This window comes from Salvia splendens, chromosome 19 (genome assembly GCF_004379255.2).
Source record: "Salvia splendens isolate huo1 chromosome 19, SspV2, whole genome shotgun sequence".
Lineage (NCBI taxonomy): Eukaryota > Viridiplantae > Streptophyta > Magnoliopsida > Lamiales > Lamiaceae > Salvia > Salvia splendens.
Window position 1 is genome coordinate 20,019,363 of NC_056050.1, and position 18,950 is coordinate 20,038,312.

The following is an 18,950-nucleotide window of genomic DNA, read 5'->3' on the forward strand; positions in this document are numbered from 1 at the left end:
AGTTATTATGGGTAAAACTCTAGACATTGTTTGTGTACTAACTAAGATATGAATATAAATATTCAAAAAAAAAAAATGTATACTTAGGTCATCCGCAACGCTATCTCTTATCTGTTTAGGCCATCCGCAACGTTATCTCTTATCCGTTTCTTAACCGTCTCATCTCTTAACTATTTATGGGTCCCACTGTACTTTTCACTCCATCTCTTAACTAAGAGACAGCACCTGCAACCCTCCATCTCTTATCCGTCTTTTAACCATCTCATCCCTTAACTATTCATTCAATTTCATTTTTATTTTTATTTCCAACGAATTCAATTAATAAAAACACACTTCATTAAATAAAATAAAATAAAATTACAACTTCAAATTCTAAAAAAATTTAAAAAACACATAATTAAAATCCTAAAAAAATATTTAAAATACATAATTTAATTTCTTCTGCGCACTCTACTGGTTGCCAAAGTTTGCCCAAATGTGCTCCATTAGATCATCTTGGAGTTGGGCGTGAGCGGTAGAATCACGTGTCATTGCCCGAATAGACAACCGGTCTTGCATAGACGGATGCACTCCACTGCGAGGCGGACTACTTGCGGTAGAGCTTCCCGGGGTTTCAGGGTCGAACCAATTTCCCGCCTCAGGTCCTTCGTCGGCGACAATCATGTTGTGCAAGATTATGCACGTATACATGATGTCGACCATATTCTCCATAAACCACGTACGAGTCGGGCTTTGATAATGTTGAAGCGAGCTTGGAGAACCCCGAATGCTCTCTCCACATCCTTGCGAGCAGCCTCTTGAACGTCTTCACGAAGGTTGGCCACTTCGGATAGATGACGTCGGCAAGATAGTACCCCATTTTATACTGCCGGTTGTTAGCGATGAAGTTGATGGCCGGCGCTTTACCATTCAAAACTTCGGTGAAGAGGTCGGATTGGTTGAGCACGTTGACGTCGTTGTTCGATCCGGGGACCCCAAAATACGCATGCCAAATCCATAGCCGGTAGTAGGCAACGGCCTCGAGTATAACAGTGGGGTGAGTGCCTTTGTTGCCGCTCATGTATGACCCCCTCCACGCCACAGGGCAATTCTTCCATTGCCAATGCATGCAATCGACGCTGCCAAGCATCCCGGGGAATCCGTGCACTTCTTCGTGAAGTCGGAGCAGAAACTGACAATCTGCCATGCTTGGCTTCCAGAGAAATTCGTCGGTGAAGGCTGCCCGGACGCCTTTGCAGAAGTTTATCAAACACATTCTCCCAGTGCTTTCCCCAATATGCAGGTATTCGTCGAACACATCCGTCGTTTGTCCAGTAGCAAGCTGACGGATTGCTGCAGTACATTTCTGCAGCGTCGTGTGACTGGAACGGCCAACGGCGTCGAACCCTTCTTGGAAGAACTCTTCCCGGGCTGCCCATACCGGGTTGTCACAAAAGTAGTCGCGTACCAACCTTGCGGCGGCTTCCTCCCGGTTACGATGGATGTAAGTCCGTGATCGCCTTTGAGGCGCCGCGGCTTCCTCTTCCTCCCGACGTCGATCTTCTGCTAGCGATTCTTCCATTATTCGATGCATTTGCTCAAATGGATCCATGAATGGATCAAATTTGGGAGAAGAATAATGTTTTGAAATGAAGAATGTAGAGTGTTTGAGTGAGAATAAAGAGTTTTTTTTTGGATTAATTTGTGGGAATGATTTGATATTTATAGAAGTGATTGGGGGCTTAAAAAAATTCAAAAAAAATAAAAAAAAATTGTAAAAAACGGCTATAAACGGCTAGTATATTTTTGGGATTTTTTTTCGAATTTTTTCTGAATTTTTTTAAAAATCAATAAAAAATACATTTTCAACAGAAATAAATGACGCTCACTCGCTGGCCGGAGAGTGGGCGTCACGGACGAACCGCAGCTCGCCACGTCGCCAACGTGCGTGGCGAGACAGCTCGCCGAGTGTCTCTCTGCGACGAGTTACGGGACGGGATGGGGACGAGATGGAGCCCGCAACACTGTCTCGCTGCCATCTCGTCTCTCCGATACTAGATAGGAACCGCAACGAGACGCGTTGCGGATGCCCTTAATAACAAGACACCTAATTTTGTAACCAAATGACATGATAAGTTTGGAGATGAGCATTAATTGAAATGAATGGCTGCAGATATTTCATCATCATCAATTTTGTGATTGGCCAATTTGTATTGTCACATAATTTGTCTCCCTACATTGAACAGCCTTATATGTTGGCCAACAGCTCGGACAAACCACAACCAAGTGATCTAATGCAAGACTTAAATTATACTACTCCATTATAGAGATTAGATAAAAGAAATTATGGTTAGAATTACATTTTTGTTCAATTAATAAGAATATAATTTTGATTATTAGTTTTTAGCTCGATTAGCCCTCAATCCGAGTAGGATTGACCCGAAATTTGCACAACTAACCCCGACTGGTATCCATATTTAGAAGTGTCTCGTGATTAATATTCCCTCCGTCCGCGAATAGGAGTCTTGTTTTTCCATTTTAGTCCGTCCGTAAATAGGAGTTCCGGTTTACTTCTACCATAAATAATAATAGGGTCCCACGTTTCACTAACTCATTCCACTCGCATTTCATTTAAAACGAATATATACAAGTGAGACTCATATTTCACTAACTTTTTCCACTCATTTTTCTTAACAATTCTTAAAACCCGTGCCGCCAAGAAATGAGACTTTTAATGGCGGACGGAGGGATTATTAGACAACTTAATTATGTTTTTAAATTTAGGGCTCATCCATTTTCCAATATTGAAAGTGTGTTGGCAGTCAAAAAGTACTCAAAGAAAATGCCAATCGCCTATATACTGCGTATCTATAAAATGACTCATGCGTAGAATTAAAAAAAATCAAATAAACAGTCTCTACAAAAAAAGTAATACTCCATATACATAAAAAATAATATACCTAAGAGAAATTCATACCACAACTATTCAACTAATTTATAAGAAAATAATATAGGAAGTAAATAATTTAAACTAAAAACGAATTAAAAAAAATCAAATAAACAGTCTATACAAAAAGTAACAAATATATACGTAAATATAATTTACCTAAAGGAAAGTCATACCACAACTATTCAACTAACTTATAAGAAAATAGTTTAAACTAGGGAAACATATACCTCCATTTTGATCTCGTCATTACTACTACTATATATACACCCAATATTGAATATTCAACACGCACATCCAAGATTATAAAACCCAAAAATGTGATCTTCGTTTTCTTGAAATATTTTATTTGGGTTTTTGGTGCAAACAAATATGCCTATAAGAGCGATGTGCAAATTCGATGTTGAAGATGAGAATGTCTTTGGAGATGAGAGGCTCTCTGAGGAAAGAAGAAGAAGGTTCTTGTGCCATGGAAGATTTGGAGGAAGCTTTGCCAGTAAGGTTGGTTTTTGGGTTTTTAATTTAAATTAAAGATGTTAGTATTTTTTTTAATCATAGTATAGTTGTTTTCCTTGAATTTTGTGAGTTCTTGAATAGTAGTCTTTGATGAATTCTTGTAAGATTAGATGTGTGAAGGTGTAGATGGTGATGCAGGAGGGGGCTTTCGAGGTTCTACAACGGGAAATCGAGGTCGTTTGCGAACCTAGCCGATGCATTCAAGATCAAAGACATTGGCCAAACCGGATTATTTCCACATCTACTACAAGATGAGGAAACAGCGCAAAAACATGCTCGCGCCCAGGGACGATGGGGGCGCCATATCAAAGAGGCCCACGACCTCCGCCACCAATTTGGCTTTGGCTATGAGCAACTCGGAGAGCGAATGCAACTCTCCATGCAGCTCAATTGCGTAGAGAAACTATGTTTAACCATAGGCGGATCGAAATTTTGCATAGCTCAACCCATTATTTACTCAATTTTATGCATTTAATCGACCATATTTGTTCAATAAATATGCTCGATTTTTTAATTAATCAAGTACTATAAAAATTTGCTGTGGAATCTAAAAAACATAGTGCATTGGCATTGAAAATTTTAGCTCTCATTTGATATGGAAGAGTGTGTTTGTGCTACACTTTCTACAGAGTATGCCAATGAAGATGACAACAATTTCTAAAACAAGAATCTATCCATGAAGAAAACAGACTACAACTTTAGAGGGAAATCTAGTATTGAAGAAATCGGTACCGCAGGAACTTTTCTTCCTCGGGTTCAAGCAGATATAGATGATCCATAATCGGAGTAAACTTCGAGCCGATTATCTTCACAACCGGATTTGAGTGACCTTCCAGAAATTCTTTGTTGATCTGCATAATAATTGATCAAAAAATGTGTTACTGAGGTGAAAACATCAACTGAAAAGCAGCACCAAACTCTTGTTGCACAAAATCTACAGCATCTGATCTCCTCTTTCAATCATGTAACGATACAGCAAGTCGTTGAACTCGTATCCAGCTAGAATACGATTAAACATGGCATGGTTTCAAAATTCAAACTCATGAGCTACAAACAAACCTACAAATTATTCTGCTCATACCTGCGTACAACCAAAGATTTTGAGCATCTTCAGCGACGAGCAGCTATCAACAATCAATCCAAGACCCTCATTACTGATTTTGCGACACCATGATACATCCAGACTCACCAACTTTCTTGAGCATTTGGCGAGTGACAGGGCAGTATGGGGTCCGACCTACCAAATTTAACGAGTTGGACACAAGCATCAAAGGGAAAACAAAAGAGAGGGCTGATTCTTGATAAAGATACCTTTACAATACTATTCAGAAAAAGTTCTAACAATGACTCTCCGGAGCTTTCTAGAAAGGCTGCCACAGCTACATCACTACATGGAGACGATCAGCCATATCCAATTACTGATGTAAAGAAATATGTTTGAATATGCAAGAATCTTTAATCCACAACTTTACACGAAACTGAAAATTCAGAGGTAATACAGACCTGAATTCATTGCGACAAAGTTTGAGCTTTTGAATTGATTTACAACCATTGGCAAGATACTCCAGCCCCGAATCTGTCAACTTATTCAGGTTTGAAATGTCCAGCGAACGCAAATCATCACAAGTTGTACCAATGATTTTGAGAGAGTTATCAGTAAGTCTGCTGCAGTCAGTGTGAAGTAGACGAATGTTAAAACATAATCAAGAAAACAGATCAGCAAGAGGCGCTTACTAACTAAATGAACTCACTTGCAATCAGAAAAGTCGAGATCCTTGAGAACTTTACCGCAAGCAGAAGCAGTGACTAGACCATTCACAAATTGATCATTTATAGTACGCATATGAGCAACAGATAAGACTTCCAAACAAGTGAACTTCTTAAATGCAGGTAGAATCTGCATTGCGTCAATTTTATTGCACTCGTCTATGTATAACTCCCTCAATTGTGATCCCAAAACATCAGCTATACAGTTAACAGCTGCAGAGGTTAGAAGGGTGCACTGACCCAAATTGATAGACCGCAGTAGAGGTGCTGACTTAACAAGGTTTCTGAGCCCATCGTCAGATAAACCACAGGCGCCTCTAAGGGACAAGATGGTCAATGTAGGAAAACATTCCTGACATTTGTTTAATATGTCCTTGAATGCAATATCAAGCATGCATTGGCCACATAGATCAAGTTGAAGCACCTGCTAGCACATATCACTGTAACTAATTTTTTCCACCATGATAATCACATTGGCATTAGCAGTAGGTGAAAAAACATAACAGGAATGAGTAGGAGTGCCTCAGGAACACATATAGGAAATAAACAGAGAATTCCACAGACAATCCTTATTTGAATTCTCGATTAGATAGAAGTATGAAAAAGCTCATAAAACAACACCAATATTAACGGCAGCATGGATCAATAGCCTCCCTAACGGCCCCATCAGAAAGAATCTAGTTTCACAATGATCTATCAGCAAAATAACGAAAACAAACAATCTACTTCGAAATCGAGCATGTCGTTAAATTCAATAGTGGTAAGGTGTAGATATAATAAACTATTGGTGATCATATTCCAGAGTCCATAACTGTATTTAGGCGATTTATTAAGTTTCTGCCATTGCCAGAGGAGGCATAATGTAAGCACTTGAAGTACAGAGGTAGTATGTTCAATTCATCACCTATCACGGGCCACACCAGCAGAGTAACAACCATTACCAATTCAGTCTTAGAGAGAATATATATGATGAGGATGAGGATGGCCATATACATATACAAATGTGAAAAATATGCGTATGGAAGTATCATTAACACAAAGCTTGTTAGGATTAACCAAAGATTACGTGGTTCGATCACAGAAGGATCTACATTCATAGACGAAATACGGAATGTTATATCTCAAGAACAACCAAGAACCAAACCACAATACAAATCAATCACTCAAACTAATCTAATCACTCGAATGTATTCTGTCTATTAGTTACAATCAATTCAGCCACACTACCAACAAAGCTGATGATGAAGTGATAAAAATGACCTGCAACTTTGTTGTGTCACAGTTTCCAATTGTGTGGTGAAACTGCTCTTGAGTTAGCCATGAGCAATTCTTGACGCGTATCTCAGTTGGAGATCTTTCCACCAGAAGCCTCAAAACAGCAGCGTTCATTGTGCTTTTATCGCACATTCTGTTAATCAGCCTTAGACGGAGGTTATCTGGAATATTTTTGAGCGACGTAATTTCGTTGGGACATAAGGCAAGTACATTCAATGTTAGAATCATCAGCGAAGGAACAAAAGGTGCAGCAACGCTTTTTTCCGAGGGGATCCACTTGATCAACTCCTCAGGTGAGGATCTCTCTCTCACCATCTTTAGAGCATCAGCAAATGATTTCCCTGACGATTCCATCTCTCTCTATTCAGATCAAGAAAACTCAAGATCGCAGCTTGAACCCTAACCAAAAATGATTTTCCACAGAACAGGCAAAGCACTTGCAATTATCAAAGTAAGGCAATGTCCATTTGAAAATCAAAGAAGGAAGCAGGAAAAGGAAGAGGAAGTGGGGAATTAGGAGGATTGCGATGAGAAAGATGGTGATTGGAAGGAGCATGGGGGGTGAGAGGGGGTAATTTGGGGAATGTGAGATCGAAAATTCTTGTGCTCGCGATATGAATAGAGAAAGCAGCAGCTGTTGTATATATAGGGGAAGGGGAATCTGAATTCATTGTATTTGAGATAGGGGGAAAAAGATTGAAAGCTGAGGAAATACAGATTGGTAGAGAGGGAGAGGGCTTATTGTCTCTGCTCTGTAATTCTCCCTTCTTCACAATGGAGATTACCACAGTCTCTGCTTCTATATATAAGTATGTGTGTATGTATTGTATTGATCATTATACACCATAAAATCTTCATTTATTATATGTCAATGATGGTTTATAAAAATTCTTCATTTATTATATTAATGTGGAGTAGTATTTCTTATGTAAAGTGTAAACATTATAATAAAGGACAATTTTGTCATTTCGAGCTCAAGTATCGCGTGGCTGCATCGCCAGAGGCAGCAACTGGATAAGAGTGGCCAGCTATCTCATACACAACCGCAAATGACGATCGCCGCCGCGGCACACGCTACCACCGCCCGATTCGCACTGATTCCAGGTTTTTCACGTGCCTCGAGGTCTAAGCGGTGCACAATTAGCACAGGCGTGAGGTGTGCATTGCCACCGCAGGCGCAGAGGATGATCGAGAGCAGACGATCGGTTTCTCTCTCACTTGTTTTCCTCCATTTCTTCTGTCTATCTAAAGGTGAGTTTTACTTTTTATTTGTTTTAATTACAGTTTCGTAAACGTAAGTTTTTGCTCATTTTTTTGTTATACTGGATTCGATTAATATTGCTTGCAAATTCGCAATGCTGGATTGCAGATAGATATATGCAGAAACATTTTGTAATGTATCTACACTTGCGTTGCGATTGCACTTTTAGGATGGATTCCCTTTCGGAAGATCGATTTGATGAGTTAGAATTAGATGAAAAACTGAACATATTTACGTCGTTAGAATTAGCTTGATGAGGAATGAAATTATGCTGTAGCTCGACTTGATTAGTTAGAGAGGTATTGGACTAATTTCATCAAAGCTGGATGTGGATTCATTTTTGTTGTTGTTTACTTGGTTTTGCTTTCATTGCTGCTTGCATCTTAGTATTGATTGAAGCTTTGAAACCAACTGCATTTATGTTTTTTTATAATCATTTTCGATGATCACACCGGTGTTTCTTTGGTAGCGCAGATGCGTTGGCTGCAAGCGCAATGGATAAATATGTCAAAAAGTATGAATGAATTTTCTCTCATTATGTATCTCTATTGTTCGTCCATTTGTGTAGTCTTACATATTGTTAGTGTTTTCTTTCATAGACTTGTTTCTTCTTTGAAGCTGCTAAGATATTTTCACCGGCTTGTATCCAGGAAAAGGCTTGATCCTCTCGAGGCTTATATACCTGCTGTTATATTGACTGGGTTTCAAATCATAGAATTAGGTAATCTCCTGTATGTTTTCTTTGATCTTCTAACAGATGAGACGGAGATTTTATTCGATAATATGCAGTGATTATGTACCCTTATCCCTCCCTATTTTGGTTTTAGTCTGTCGTGCATCTATATTCACGTATTACTGGTGTTGTAGGACAATATCTTGAAGATGAACAACCTCAATTTCTTAGCTGCCGGAATCTCTTAAGATCTGGTCCTGCTTCATCTTTGCGTGTAAATATTCGAGCAGTGAGTGATTCATAGCAATATTCAGTCTTTTCACCTTCTGTTTTCATGTGATTTTTACTCATCGATTGGTTAGTAAACTAAAGTCATGCCCCTTATCGATCAACGAACAACACAATCTCAGTTTTGCACAAGTTTTTATATTCAAGACGGATGTTCAACCACACCCAAGATTTCACTTTTCTCAGAATGCCTCTGATGCTGGAACCAGCAAATATGCATTTGACAGGTTGATCAGTGTTTATGATATTGCTCACTGTAGGTAGCACAGTATGCCTCTGATGCTGGAAACGGCAAATATGCATTCGATGAGGTTGATCAATGTTTAAGGTATTTTTCCCTTTTTCAACAATAGAAGACCATGCTATATTATTATATCCATCCTACGCGGGACAATCAAGTTACCTGTGAACCAACAATTTGCATCAATCTATTAGAAAAAGTCAGGGTTCAGTTACTGAGCTCATGTGTTTGCTGTCAAAGTTTGGCTTACACACACCGTTATATTGATTACATCATAGAGTAGTATTCATTTTTAAAGCTAGTTATTCTATCGATTATCTGTAGAGCTCTAGAAGAACTTGATTCTCTTCTTCTGCGGGCATCAAGAAATGATTCAGGTTACTCGGTCGAAGCAATGAAAGCTAGAGTTGTTACCTCACTCGATGCACTGAACAGGTAAGTTCAATCTTAAGATGAGCATAACCATCAGCATATGAGAAATAAGTGGTCAAGTTTCAAGCTGAAGATCTAATACTTGCTTTTCTCCCGCTCAGCCTTCTGAAGACAGTTCCAGATGAGGTGCTCGACAAGGGAAAGGCGATGGCAAATGCGTACATGAATCCAGGTGAAGATACATCAACTGAAACGTTCGACCCCCAGTTAAAGAAATTGGAATCAATATTGTAATCTATTTTTGATTTAGCTCTCAAACATTGAGGTTCCAACTGTTATACTTTATTGGGGTATGGAAACCTATTTCACTCCAAAAATGTTGTACAGCATGTTTTAAATTATTTTCACCTATAGTAGCAGTAGAAATCACAGGAAACAGCCGTGTTAGCTTTATTCGTATTTAGTCGATAAACCAGACATATACATGGACTCGACAAGTTTAATACTATATAGCAACACTATAATCAGAGTTGAGAAACGGTGATGGATAATGGGAAATGACAGTGAAAAGGTTGAATACATTAAAAACCATACAGTAGTCACACACAACTAAAAATAAACCTATAATATATATTCCATATGGCGAAGCAACCTAATATATATACTAAGCCCTAAGAAAGACAACTCGCTATATACACTAACAAGGCATGATACTATTGTTTCTCTATTAATGTCAATGTCGTATAATTTCTTACGGCATCAAATCGTTGCTAAGCTGCTGAAGATCCGTTTCAAACTCGGGCATGCCACGCGTAGCGTACCCATGCTCATGGGAGATATCTGTCAATAGAAAAGGATGCTTAAAACTTTTTTTTAAAAAAAACATACCAGCATGTGCTTGGATAAAAAAATTGGCACTACCTTCGGACAAAACCGGACATCAAGTGTCTCCAGCACATTGCAATGAGTTATAGCAGTTTCAACAGCTTCCTCGTCAATGCTGCAAGACTAGTATATCCCCGCATATGCATAACCAATGGCACGAAAAAGGAAATGAGAAAAATATCATATTAAGTAAAACATGACATGAAAGTCATCACAAAACTAATCAAGGCACATCTCACACAATTAACCTAATCTCGTCAGCTAATTAGATGGAAAAAAATTCGTCAGGTCAATGTGCAAAGGTTAGATGAAATCAATGAGAAAGTGAAATTAGTTCTTTAAGGTTGAAAATGTAAAACACAAACAGTCCACTTTTGGAGCTCCAGTTACCACTCAGCCAAAATGATCATTGGCACTTATCATAAAAACATACACTAGTTATGGGTGTAAGTAAATCTACCTGAAGAAAAAGAGTGATTAATCGTGGACAATCAAGCTTCAAAATCTCCAAGGAGTTGCAATTGCTGAATGATTAATAGATTAAAAACAGTTACTAAAACTCAAATTTACAGAATCAGAAGCGAGAAATTGTTTAGTGTGAATATGCGTACCTCAAGTTGAGAAAGAGCAAATTACAGCATGATATGTCAACTTCCTTCAAGTTTGACGACAAGGAAAGGTTCAAAGATGATAGATGGAAACATCTAGCTGTAGAAGGAATGACCACCTTCTTAATATTTGGACAACCAACACAGTTAAGATTCTGGAGCAGGCGCTTAGGTTCATGCTCATGAAGCACATTTTCCCCAAACGAGCCACCAAACAACTCACAAGAAGTGCTGACATTAGATAGTCCATTACGGTGAAACCCCCAATCCAAGTCATGCATATTGATGCAACCATTCAAGCTGACATGAGTTAAATGCCGACAACCAGCAAGCAACTCCTCTATCGACGACTGGCAGAGCGTCCCATACGACAAGTCCAACTCACAGAGAGCTGGGAGGGCACTGCCTTTGTAAATAGGCTCCAACGATGTGTCACTAAGGTACTTGCATGCTTGCAATTTCAGAACCTATAAAATTTTAGTATAAGTTAACATGATTGTAAAACCATACTCGATATAGACTTCACAGGATAAAACATAACAGCTGCTTCAACTAACAAAAGGAAGAGGGGGATTAGGGGATTTCAGATGCAATAAAATACTACCTTCAAATACAAGCAGGAGTCAAAAACAGGTTGCAGATTAACCAAAAAGGTGTACGACAAATCAAGGTAAGTCAAGTTGAGAAGGCAGCGCAAAGATGAAAGTCCATCAGGACCAACAGAGGGGCACGACATCAAGACCAATGTATCAATAAACGGGCATGAAGATGCTGTCGCAGATAAGAAATCATCCTTGAGGTGGCTGCGCAAACCAATAGTGGAAAGAAAATTAGATGCATATGTATCAGCTTGATCTGCAAAGAAAGGTTGCTAAAAACACATGGTAATTAGTAAGTAAACTCACCTGCAGAAAGATGCATCCAGAGTTGTAAGAAGAGGGCAGTATATGCATGCTTCAGATAATACGCCACAACCCTTTAGTTCAAGTGAAACCATTAATGGCGCTTCAACATGGAGCACGTTCAGTTTGGGGCATATTCCCATATTCAAAGACTTTAGACCAACCTGCAATGGATTCATATTTTATATGGAAGAATGATAAGCAGAAAGCAAATAAAGTGTGAAATGTATCACTATAGCTTTGTTTAACTGTCACAGGCAAGATATTTTTACAAAGAAGATTTACTGAAGTGCCCAATCAAGCCGGACGCAATGTTATCAATCTCGTATGGCGGCTTATGGCGGTTTGCCTAAAAACCGGCGCAGGGATATGGCGTATTAGTATGGCGGATATGTCGGTCAAAAATTAAATAAATAAAATAATACTTATATATTTATATATAATTCAAAAATTAAAAAATATTAAAAATATAACATCTAAAGCACTTTAAACAATTAATAAAGCATAATATACCACTCTAACAACAATGTTTCTTGCATAATGCCCTATTCCTAAATGCAGTACACACGCAATGTTGTCAAATGTCGGATATGGCGGTGCTATGGCAGCGACATGGTGCTATGGCATTTCCACCACCGAACGCCATGCCACAGCGCCATGGCGCCGCCATATCCGCTATTTGATAACATTGGCAGGACGCGAAAACATAGTAAGAGAACAGTTGCAATAATCAGTTAAGAATAAAAGAGGTTGAAGGCTTTACAGAAGCAATCAATAAGATGATGACTTACAGGTGAAAATGATGCTTTCTCAAGATGATCACAGCCATCTAATGAGACATGCTCAAGGTAAGGACATTCAAGTTCAAGAGAGGTTATAGCACGGCAACCACCAAGTGAAAGACTGACCAAAGACGTACTGTGGAAGCTCACTGTTGTCAATCTCTGAAAAAGTAATGGACGCAATCAGGTTTGATAGCATACTGTAGAAAGAATATAGATCTAGTAAAATTATGATGACGGACCTCACAGTTGTCAAGAACTAACGATCTCAACATTGTGCAGCCTCCTCCACTACCGAAAACTTCACAAATTGAATTTGTCAAAGATTCGCATTCAGTGAGGTCCACTTCTTGCAAAGAATGGCATTGGAGGGCCAAGGTTGTTAAGCTTTCTTGCTTTTGCAAAACTAATTTCTGTGATTCAATGGAAGTACACTTAATACTGGGGCCAGGATTACAACAAAAAGAAGAAAGCACTGGTTCACAGTGAGGAATTGTAATTTACAACGAACAAATATTTTATGAAAAATGGCATACTTTAAGTGCATTTGATGTAATACTGATTCTTTGGAGAGAGGGACAATTAGAAACTGTGATGGAAGACAGAACATTGCTCCTTAAATTCAAATCAACAAATCTGCAAAGATGCAATTAATTAGTCGTTTGCTGAAGAAAAAAACATATGACAAAGTTCATGTGAAAGAGTGCAACATACTTCCGACAGTGTACAAGCCTTATGTTCTGCAGTCGTTGCAGATCCAAAGATACTGATGTCAGTAAACTGCAGTTATCAAGCTCCAGAACCTATAAACAATGCATAGGGAGCATCAGCAAACTTGATAACATCTAGCCTATTTTATCGCATAACATCACAATTACAAATTGTTGAAATACATGAGACGAGAGGGTATTCAAACCTCAAGCAACGAACTAGAAGCTATAGCAACCATTGAAGCCGATGTTATACCCTCACAGCTGTGAAGTTTCAGAACTGTCAACATATTGAGCCTCACAGACTGCAAAGGGTAATGACATTTAAGATGACATACATCTGTATATACTATATACTAGATGGAATTGGATACACAAACAAAAAAGAGATGAGAGGAGCTACGAGATAGAACTTACTTCAAGAGAGATGTTTGGGCAGTATGAAGCATCAAGAATACGGAGATGTACACAATGCTGAGCTATTCCTTGCAGTGTCTCATCACTGACACATGAACAATTGGACATGTCCAAAGACTCCAAGAGTGGGCAGGATGTCACAGCTGAGCGGATAGCAGCATCTGAAAGCTTGTGACAGGAAGCAATATCAAGCTCACGCAAAAGGGGACAGTTGAGCACTGCATGTGGCATACTACTCCGCTTTAGGGACAAGGTCTCGAGAAGGGGACACCTGAAAAAAATATGATTTATAAATACTGGAACACTTAAATGTGGAACTTGAAAACAGAAACGGAATTATTTTGCACCTGATAGAGATGCGAACCACACGGCATTTCACTATCTGGAGATCATGCAATCTTTCATGATGAATGGGGGTTTCCTGAATGCCATTACCTAATGTAGCATCATTGATAGTTAAACTCTTCAACATATGGCAATCTGTCAATGCTTGGAAAAAGGTTTCCCCCAACTGGCCTTTGCCCAAGGTCAGAATCTCAATATTTCTGTTCGAAATTATAACGATAAAAAAGTTATCCAAACTGTTCTATATTAGTACAAGTTTGTAAGGTAAAATCAGAATCCAGTTTACCTAAGTGAAGAGATGGCTGTCATCACCAGCGGATGGATAGCTGGGGTACCGTAAATATTCACTCCAGTAGCATTGGGATATCGATGACACATGTCCTCAACTGATACATGAAAAGGGTCAAGAAAGTTAATTTGAATAAAAATTGAGAAACCAGGTAGTAGTAGCCAAGAGAAGGAAATAATCTAGTCATAATTCATGGCAAGTGCCCTTTTTCGGCACAAGGATTCTTTGTTTGAGCATAAACAGCAGATATTTAACCAAACATATATCATAACTATCAGATAGACTTCAGGTTCATGCCAACTGCTGAAAGGATTTATAGTATAGATTCCTGAGAATAAGTGAGTGAACTTTCCCACCAACCGTCATAAGTAACTCTCCCAATAGCAGAAGCCACAGTCCAACGTATCTTTATTTGTCTACCTCACTAGGTCACAGTATTTGGTAGTCGATGCTCCACAGATGACAAGTGAATTCAAGTTCAATGTTAACGTTGGGTTTAACTAAGTCTAGTCGTCAAGCAGATTTATTCAACAAAATTGTCATAATGCCTAAGGTTTGAATATAATAATTAACTAGACCGAGATCTCATTCTCAGTTACACAATAGTCTAAAAAACTTGTGATATGAAACTTAAGTCACATATCCTGTTTTGCCATACATTCAGTATAATATAGGTTTGAACATAGATTTACTTAGTAATAAGGAAAATATAGCAGCACATACAATTGTGAATAATTTTGTCCATGACAAGGATAATAACTAACTTGAATGAGATCTCGGTTAAATTGAAGGCCTAGAAACATGTCTAGTCAAACTTAAATTACAAAAATTGTTCTGCCACACATTTATTAATAAGTCAAAATTCAAATACATCAGAAAATATATATTCCCTCCGTCCCCAAAGAGTATGAACTATTTCCTTTTTAGTCCGTCGCTGAAAAGTATGAACTTTCTAATTTTGAAAATTTCAAACAACATATTATCCCTACACATCATTTTATTTACAACTTATACCATTACCATTACAATTACCAACTTATACCATTACAATAATGTGGACCCCACTCTCCACTAACATTATTTCCACTACCCCCTCTCTCTCTTACTTTTCCCCTTATTTATTAAAACCCGTGCCGAACCCATTGTTCATACTCTTTGGGGACAGAGGGAGTAGAAGAAATAAGAAATGTTCAACATAGACTCAATTATAGCGTGAAGCTTAAAACCAAATCTCTAAGTTATTAATGCCAGAATAAATAGAAAGTACCAGAAAGCATTTTAGCAAAATAAGAGATCATAGTAATACTCTACTGACATTGCTGCACAGATATGTAGCGGTTCTCAAAATTCAGGTACCGCCAGAAATCTTCGTGAGAACTTGCATCTCTCCACTGCCGGCAAACCCTTGCAGCTCGGCAAAGATCAATGTGTTCCAAGAATGAGAAAACCTACAAGGATTTTCAATATATAAAATAAGCATCAACAGCAAAAACAGGTCAAAAGAAATTAAACCCATGAGTGTGAGTGTCATTAGTAACAGTAATGATTAATATACTACCATATGCAATAAGTCATCTGTCAGATCCATCCGAACTTCCATATCGTCCATCCTATCAGCGTCGATATTATTTGTTGCATCGACTCCGCTAATAGTAGAATCAGGCAAATCCCCATCATCAAACTTGTCGTGATGGGGATGAAAGTAATGAAATTCATTCAGAAACTGAGTACCCCAGTCCCTGAAATAGACAAAATTCAAGTTCAAAAATTTCCAGCACATGCAGATAATTCGACATACCACTAAGTAGTGCCACACCCAAAGGTCACTAGTACAGTATATGTAAGGGCATCCAAATATCAAATTGTAGGGTAAATAATTCCTCTACCTTGGAGTTATCTGACCTAAAGTGATCTAAAATGTGTGTTATTATCATGTTTATCTTATCTATCTTCCCTAGCAAACTACACGTAAAGGTTTTAAACGAGTCGACAAAGTTATCATCGATATAAATTGTTCTCGGGTTAGATAAAAATGGATGCTTCCATTCCTTCTTCGGGTCTACAAACCCACAACCACATAAAACAGATAAAACTGCAGCATGCAAAATTTACCTTTTCAATTGAATATCAACCAGTAGACAATTTATACAAAAATTACACACTAGATTATAGGCAATTTGCACCTAGGAGTGGGAGTTCTTACAGAGAAAAAGAGTGAACTTTGGGACGTTTATTCTGCAAATCGCGATCAGAACTATCTCTCCCTGTAGCAATCATTGCCGTGGAAGATGAAGGATCACCACCTAATCCCAAATTCAAATTAACATCCACTTTCAGCTCCTGACCTCCACTAGCTCCATCAGCTCGTCGAGTCTTCACCTCATTTAGCCAAAGCAGGAAATCCTCACTCTTTTCATTCGATTCACCATCAAGATCAAACATTTCGGTTGTCTCCTTCTCATTTGCTCGTTCACCATCCACCCGTAACCCACTACCACTTCCACCATCATCGTGAAATTTGGCCCAAAACCCTAATTCAGAATCATCATTATCCATATCCTCAATCGCATTCCCCAAAAGGCAGTTGCCCTCCTTATTCTGACGGCAGAAATAACATAAATTACACGCAATAACGCTGTCTATGTCCTCCTCTTCCTCTCCAACGCATGAAAATCCAAAGCAGCAAATCCTCATACACACCAAAAATCTACACAGCTCACTAACCCATCCACATCTTTGTAGCCTCAAAATCGAAAATTTCACCACAAAACCCTAAAATTCACCAAACGCTAGGCAAAATATTTAGAGAACCGAAATTTACCCGCAATGTCTCCTTATGCCGCCAATTACGCTTCAATCGAGCTGGAAAACGCGAAGAAAATGTCGTAAAAACTAAAATCCAATGTATTCGTGGAAAAAGCTACATTCATCGAGAAAAACAGATCGGATCGGAAGAAACGAGCGCAGTGGAGAAACGAGCTTCTACGGAATTTCTCCTTCAAGAAAGATCGGCGGCAATGAAGATTATTGTTTTCCTCTTTTGCATTCCTCTCTCGCTCTCTCCAGCGGTAAAGGCTTTATCTTTTGTTAGAAAAAATGGAGTATAATTAAACTTATTCATTTTCGGTCTTTGTATGGTATTTTATTTTATTTTATTTTATTTTGTTTATTACGCTTTTTATATTGGGCTGGTGAGTTGGATTCGCGGCTGATATTTATTCAAATCGCTGCCCGTTTTGAAATTATTATTTATAGTTATTGGGGTTTGTTTACAGTAAATTATCACTACATTATTTTGGGTTTGCTTATGTTAAGGAATCATGGAATATAAAGAAAATATACCCCAAAAAAGGAATTAGGAAGATAAATTACAAATTAGTATGTAATCATGGAGATATTGATTATGCAACATCTCACTCATAAATAAATAAGAATCTATATTTTGTCGAAAATAAAGATCATTTAAAATGATCTGAGTATTTACTCTCTAATGATACATCGCTGCATTTATAATGTGTACGTATTTTATTTTCCAATGTAATTTTTCAGTTATAGTATAATATATTTCTTCCAAATTCAAATTTATCGATGTGTTACTTATGACGTCTCAAAAGAAAATAATCATTTGTTCCTTTAATATACTCTACTTAATTATCTCTTTATTTATCTACTTTTTTATTCTTATTTAATTTAGCTTACTAAATATAAGTGCCTTCTTTGTTCACTTTTAAAATAAGACTTCGATTAATATCTCGATTAATTGTGACGGATGGAATACATATGGAAAGCAATCTATAAAACATGTTTGATATCTACATAGTACGTGTCAGATTGTTACTGTATTTGCTCCTTAATTAACCAACATTTTTAATGCGTTAAGAATGAAGTGATTAAGGTTAAACATTTGAATTAATTGTCATAACCCTGCTGGTGGAACATTGGGACCCACGGCGCTAAATCAACGGCTGAGGAAACATGGTAAACGAAATCGAACGGCCCACAAAAAAAATCATGATTTAATATGAAAGGACTATGTATAGATGTGGCCGACATTATACTATTTTTACTTCTTCCACACCTGAGTCTACCAAATATTCAATGCATGAAATAAAACTTTAATTTCCTGAGTGAGGGCTGGGACCCATGAGTACTTTTTTCTTAGTGGCCACGTATTTAAATATCTCTTCGTTCCATAAAAATATATACACTTTATATTTTCGTCTGTCCCATAAAAATATATATTCGATTTTTGAAAGTTATCCCAATTAATTAAATTTATACATCAACTTATTTACAACTTATATCATCATTAAGCAATACTAATAATGTGAGTCTCATTATCCAATAACACTACTTTAACTACTTTTCTCCTCTTCTCTATTATTTTACCAATTTTGTCTTCATTCCCGTGGCATGTCAATTGTCCATATTTTTTTGGGACGGAGGAGTATTTTGTACTCTCACCATCCGCCAGTCATTAAGAGACTCTTATTTGAGTTCGACACAAATTTTAAAAGTTATAAAAAAAATTAATTGAAGAAGATAATGGAATATGTAACTACTTCATCCGTCCCCAAAGAATATGAACTATTTATTTTTTCGTCCGTCTCTGAAAAGTATGAACTTTCTAATTTTGAAAAAAGTCAAACAACACATTACCCCTACACATCATTTTATTTACAATTTATACCAT

At 37.8% G+C, this 18,950-nt stretch overlaps 4 protein-coding genes across 6 annotated transcripts; 2 read left to right on the top strand and 2 right to left on the bottom strand.

Moving 5' to 3' along the window:
* The first annotated feature begins 3,239 nt into the window (after window positions 1–3,239).
* LOC121778817 lies at window positions 3,240–4,012 on the top strand. Its single transcript, XM_042176222.1, has 2 exons — window positions 3,240–3,427; window positions 3,581–4,012. The coding sequence occupies exons 1-2, from the start codon at window positions 3,327–3,329 to the stop codon at window positions 3,915–3,917; spliced, it is 438 nt and encodes a 145-aa protein (XP_042032156.1). The 5' UTR covers window positions 3,240–3,326; the 3' UTR covers window positions 3,918–4,012.
* Window positions 4,007–6,965, bottom strand: LOC121778815 (protein AMN1 homolog). 2 transcript variants are annotated; one of them, XM_042176219.1, is made up of 6 exons: window positions 6,470–6,965; window positions 5,194–5,633; window positions 4,946–5,104; window positions 4,754–4,829; window positions 4,524–4,679; window positions 4,007–4,293 (listed from the first exon to the last, which is right to left on the bottom strand). In XM_042176219.1, the coding sequence occupies exons 1-6, from the start codon at window positions 6,836–6,838 to the stop codon at window positions 4,153–4,155; spliced, it is 1,341 nt and encodes a 446-aa protein (XP_042032153.1). In that variant the 5' UTR covers window positions 6,839–6,965; the 3' UTR covers window positions 4,007–4,152. The 2 variants fall into 2 exon arrangements, with proteins under 2 accessions (XP_042032153.1, XP_042032151.1); XM_042176217.1 differs by having other exon boundaries at window positions 4,946–5,107.
* Window positions 6,966–7,150: 185 nt separating this feature from the next.
* LOC121778816 lies at window positions 7,151–9,696 on the top strand. Of its 2 annotated transcripts, none has more exons than XM_042176220.1 (8): window positions 7,151–7,293; window positions 7,464–7,735; window positions 8,220–8,259; window positions 8,396–8,466; window positions 8,613–8,707; window positions 8,967–9,034; window positions 9,272–9,382; window positions 9,481–9,696. In XM_042176220.1, exons 1-8 carry the CDS (start codon window positions 7,259–7,261, stop codon window positions 9,611–9,613), a joined length of 825 nt encoding a protein of 274 aa, XP_042032154.1. In that variant the 5' UTR covers window positions 7,151–7,258; the 3' UTR covers window positions 9,614–9,696. The 2 variants fall into 2 exon arrangements, with proteins under 2 accessions (XP_042032154.1, XP_042032155.1); XM_042176221.1 differs by having other exon boundaries at window positions 9,314–9,382.
* A 153-nt stretch (window positions 9,697–9,849) lies between these two features.
* LOC121778814 (F-box/LRR-repeat protein 15-like) lies at window positions 9,850–17,364 on the bottom strand. The gene is made up of 17 exons (XM_042176216.1): window positions 16,461–17,364; window positions 15,816–15,996; window positions 15,573–15,705; window positions 14,255–14,354; window positions 13,971–14,168; window positions 13,624–13,894; window positions 13,413–13,511; window positions 13,211–13,299; window positions 13,033–13,132; window positions 12,739–12,909; window positions 12,506–12,658; window positions 11,718–11,878; window positions 11,417–11,615; window positions 10,816–11,279; window positions 10,665–10,728; window positions 10,241–10,327; window positions 9,850–10,159 (listed from the first exon to the last, which is right to left on the bottom strand). Exons 1-17 carry the CDS (start codon window positions 16,949–16,951, stop codon window positions 10,079–10,081), a joined length of 3,042 nt encoding a protein of 1,013 aa, XP_042032150.1. The 5' UTR covers window positions 16,952–17,364; the 3' UTR covers window positions 9,850–10,078.
* Between the last annotated feature and the right edge of the window lie 1,586 nt (window positions 17,365–18,950).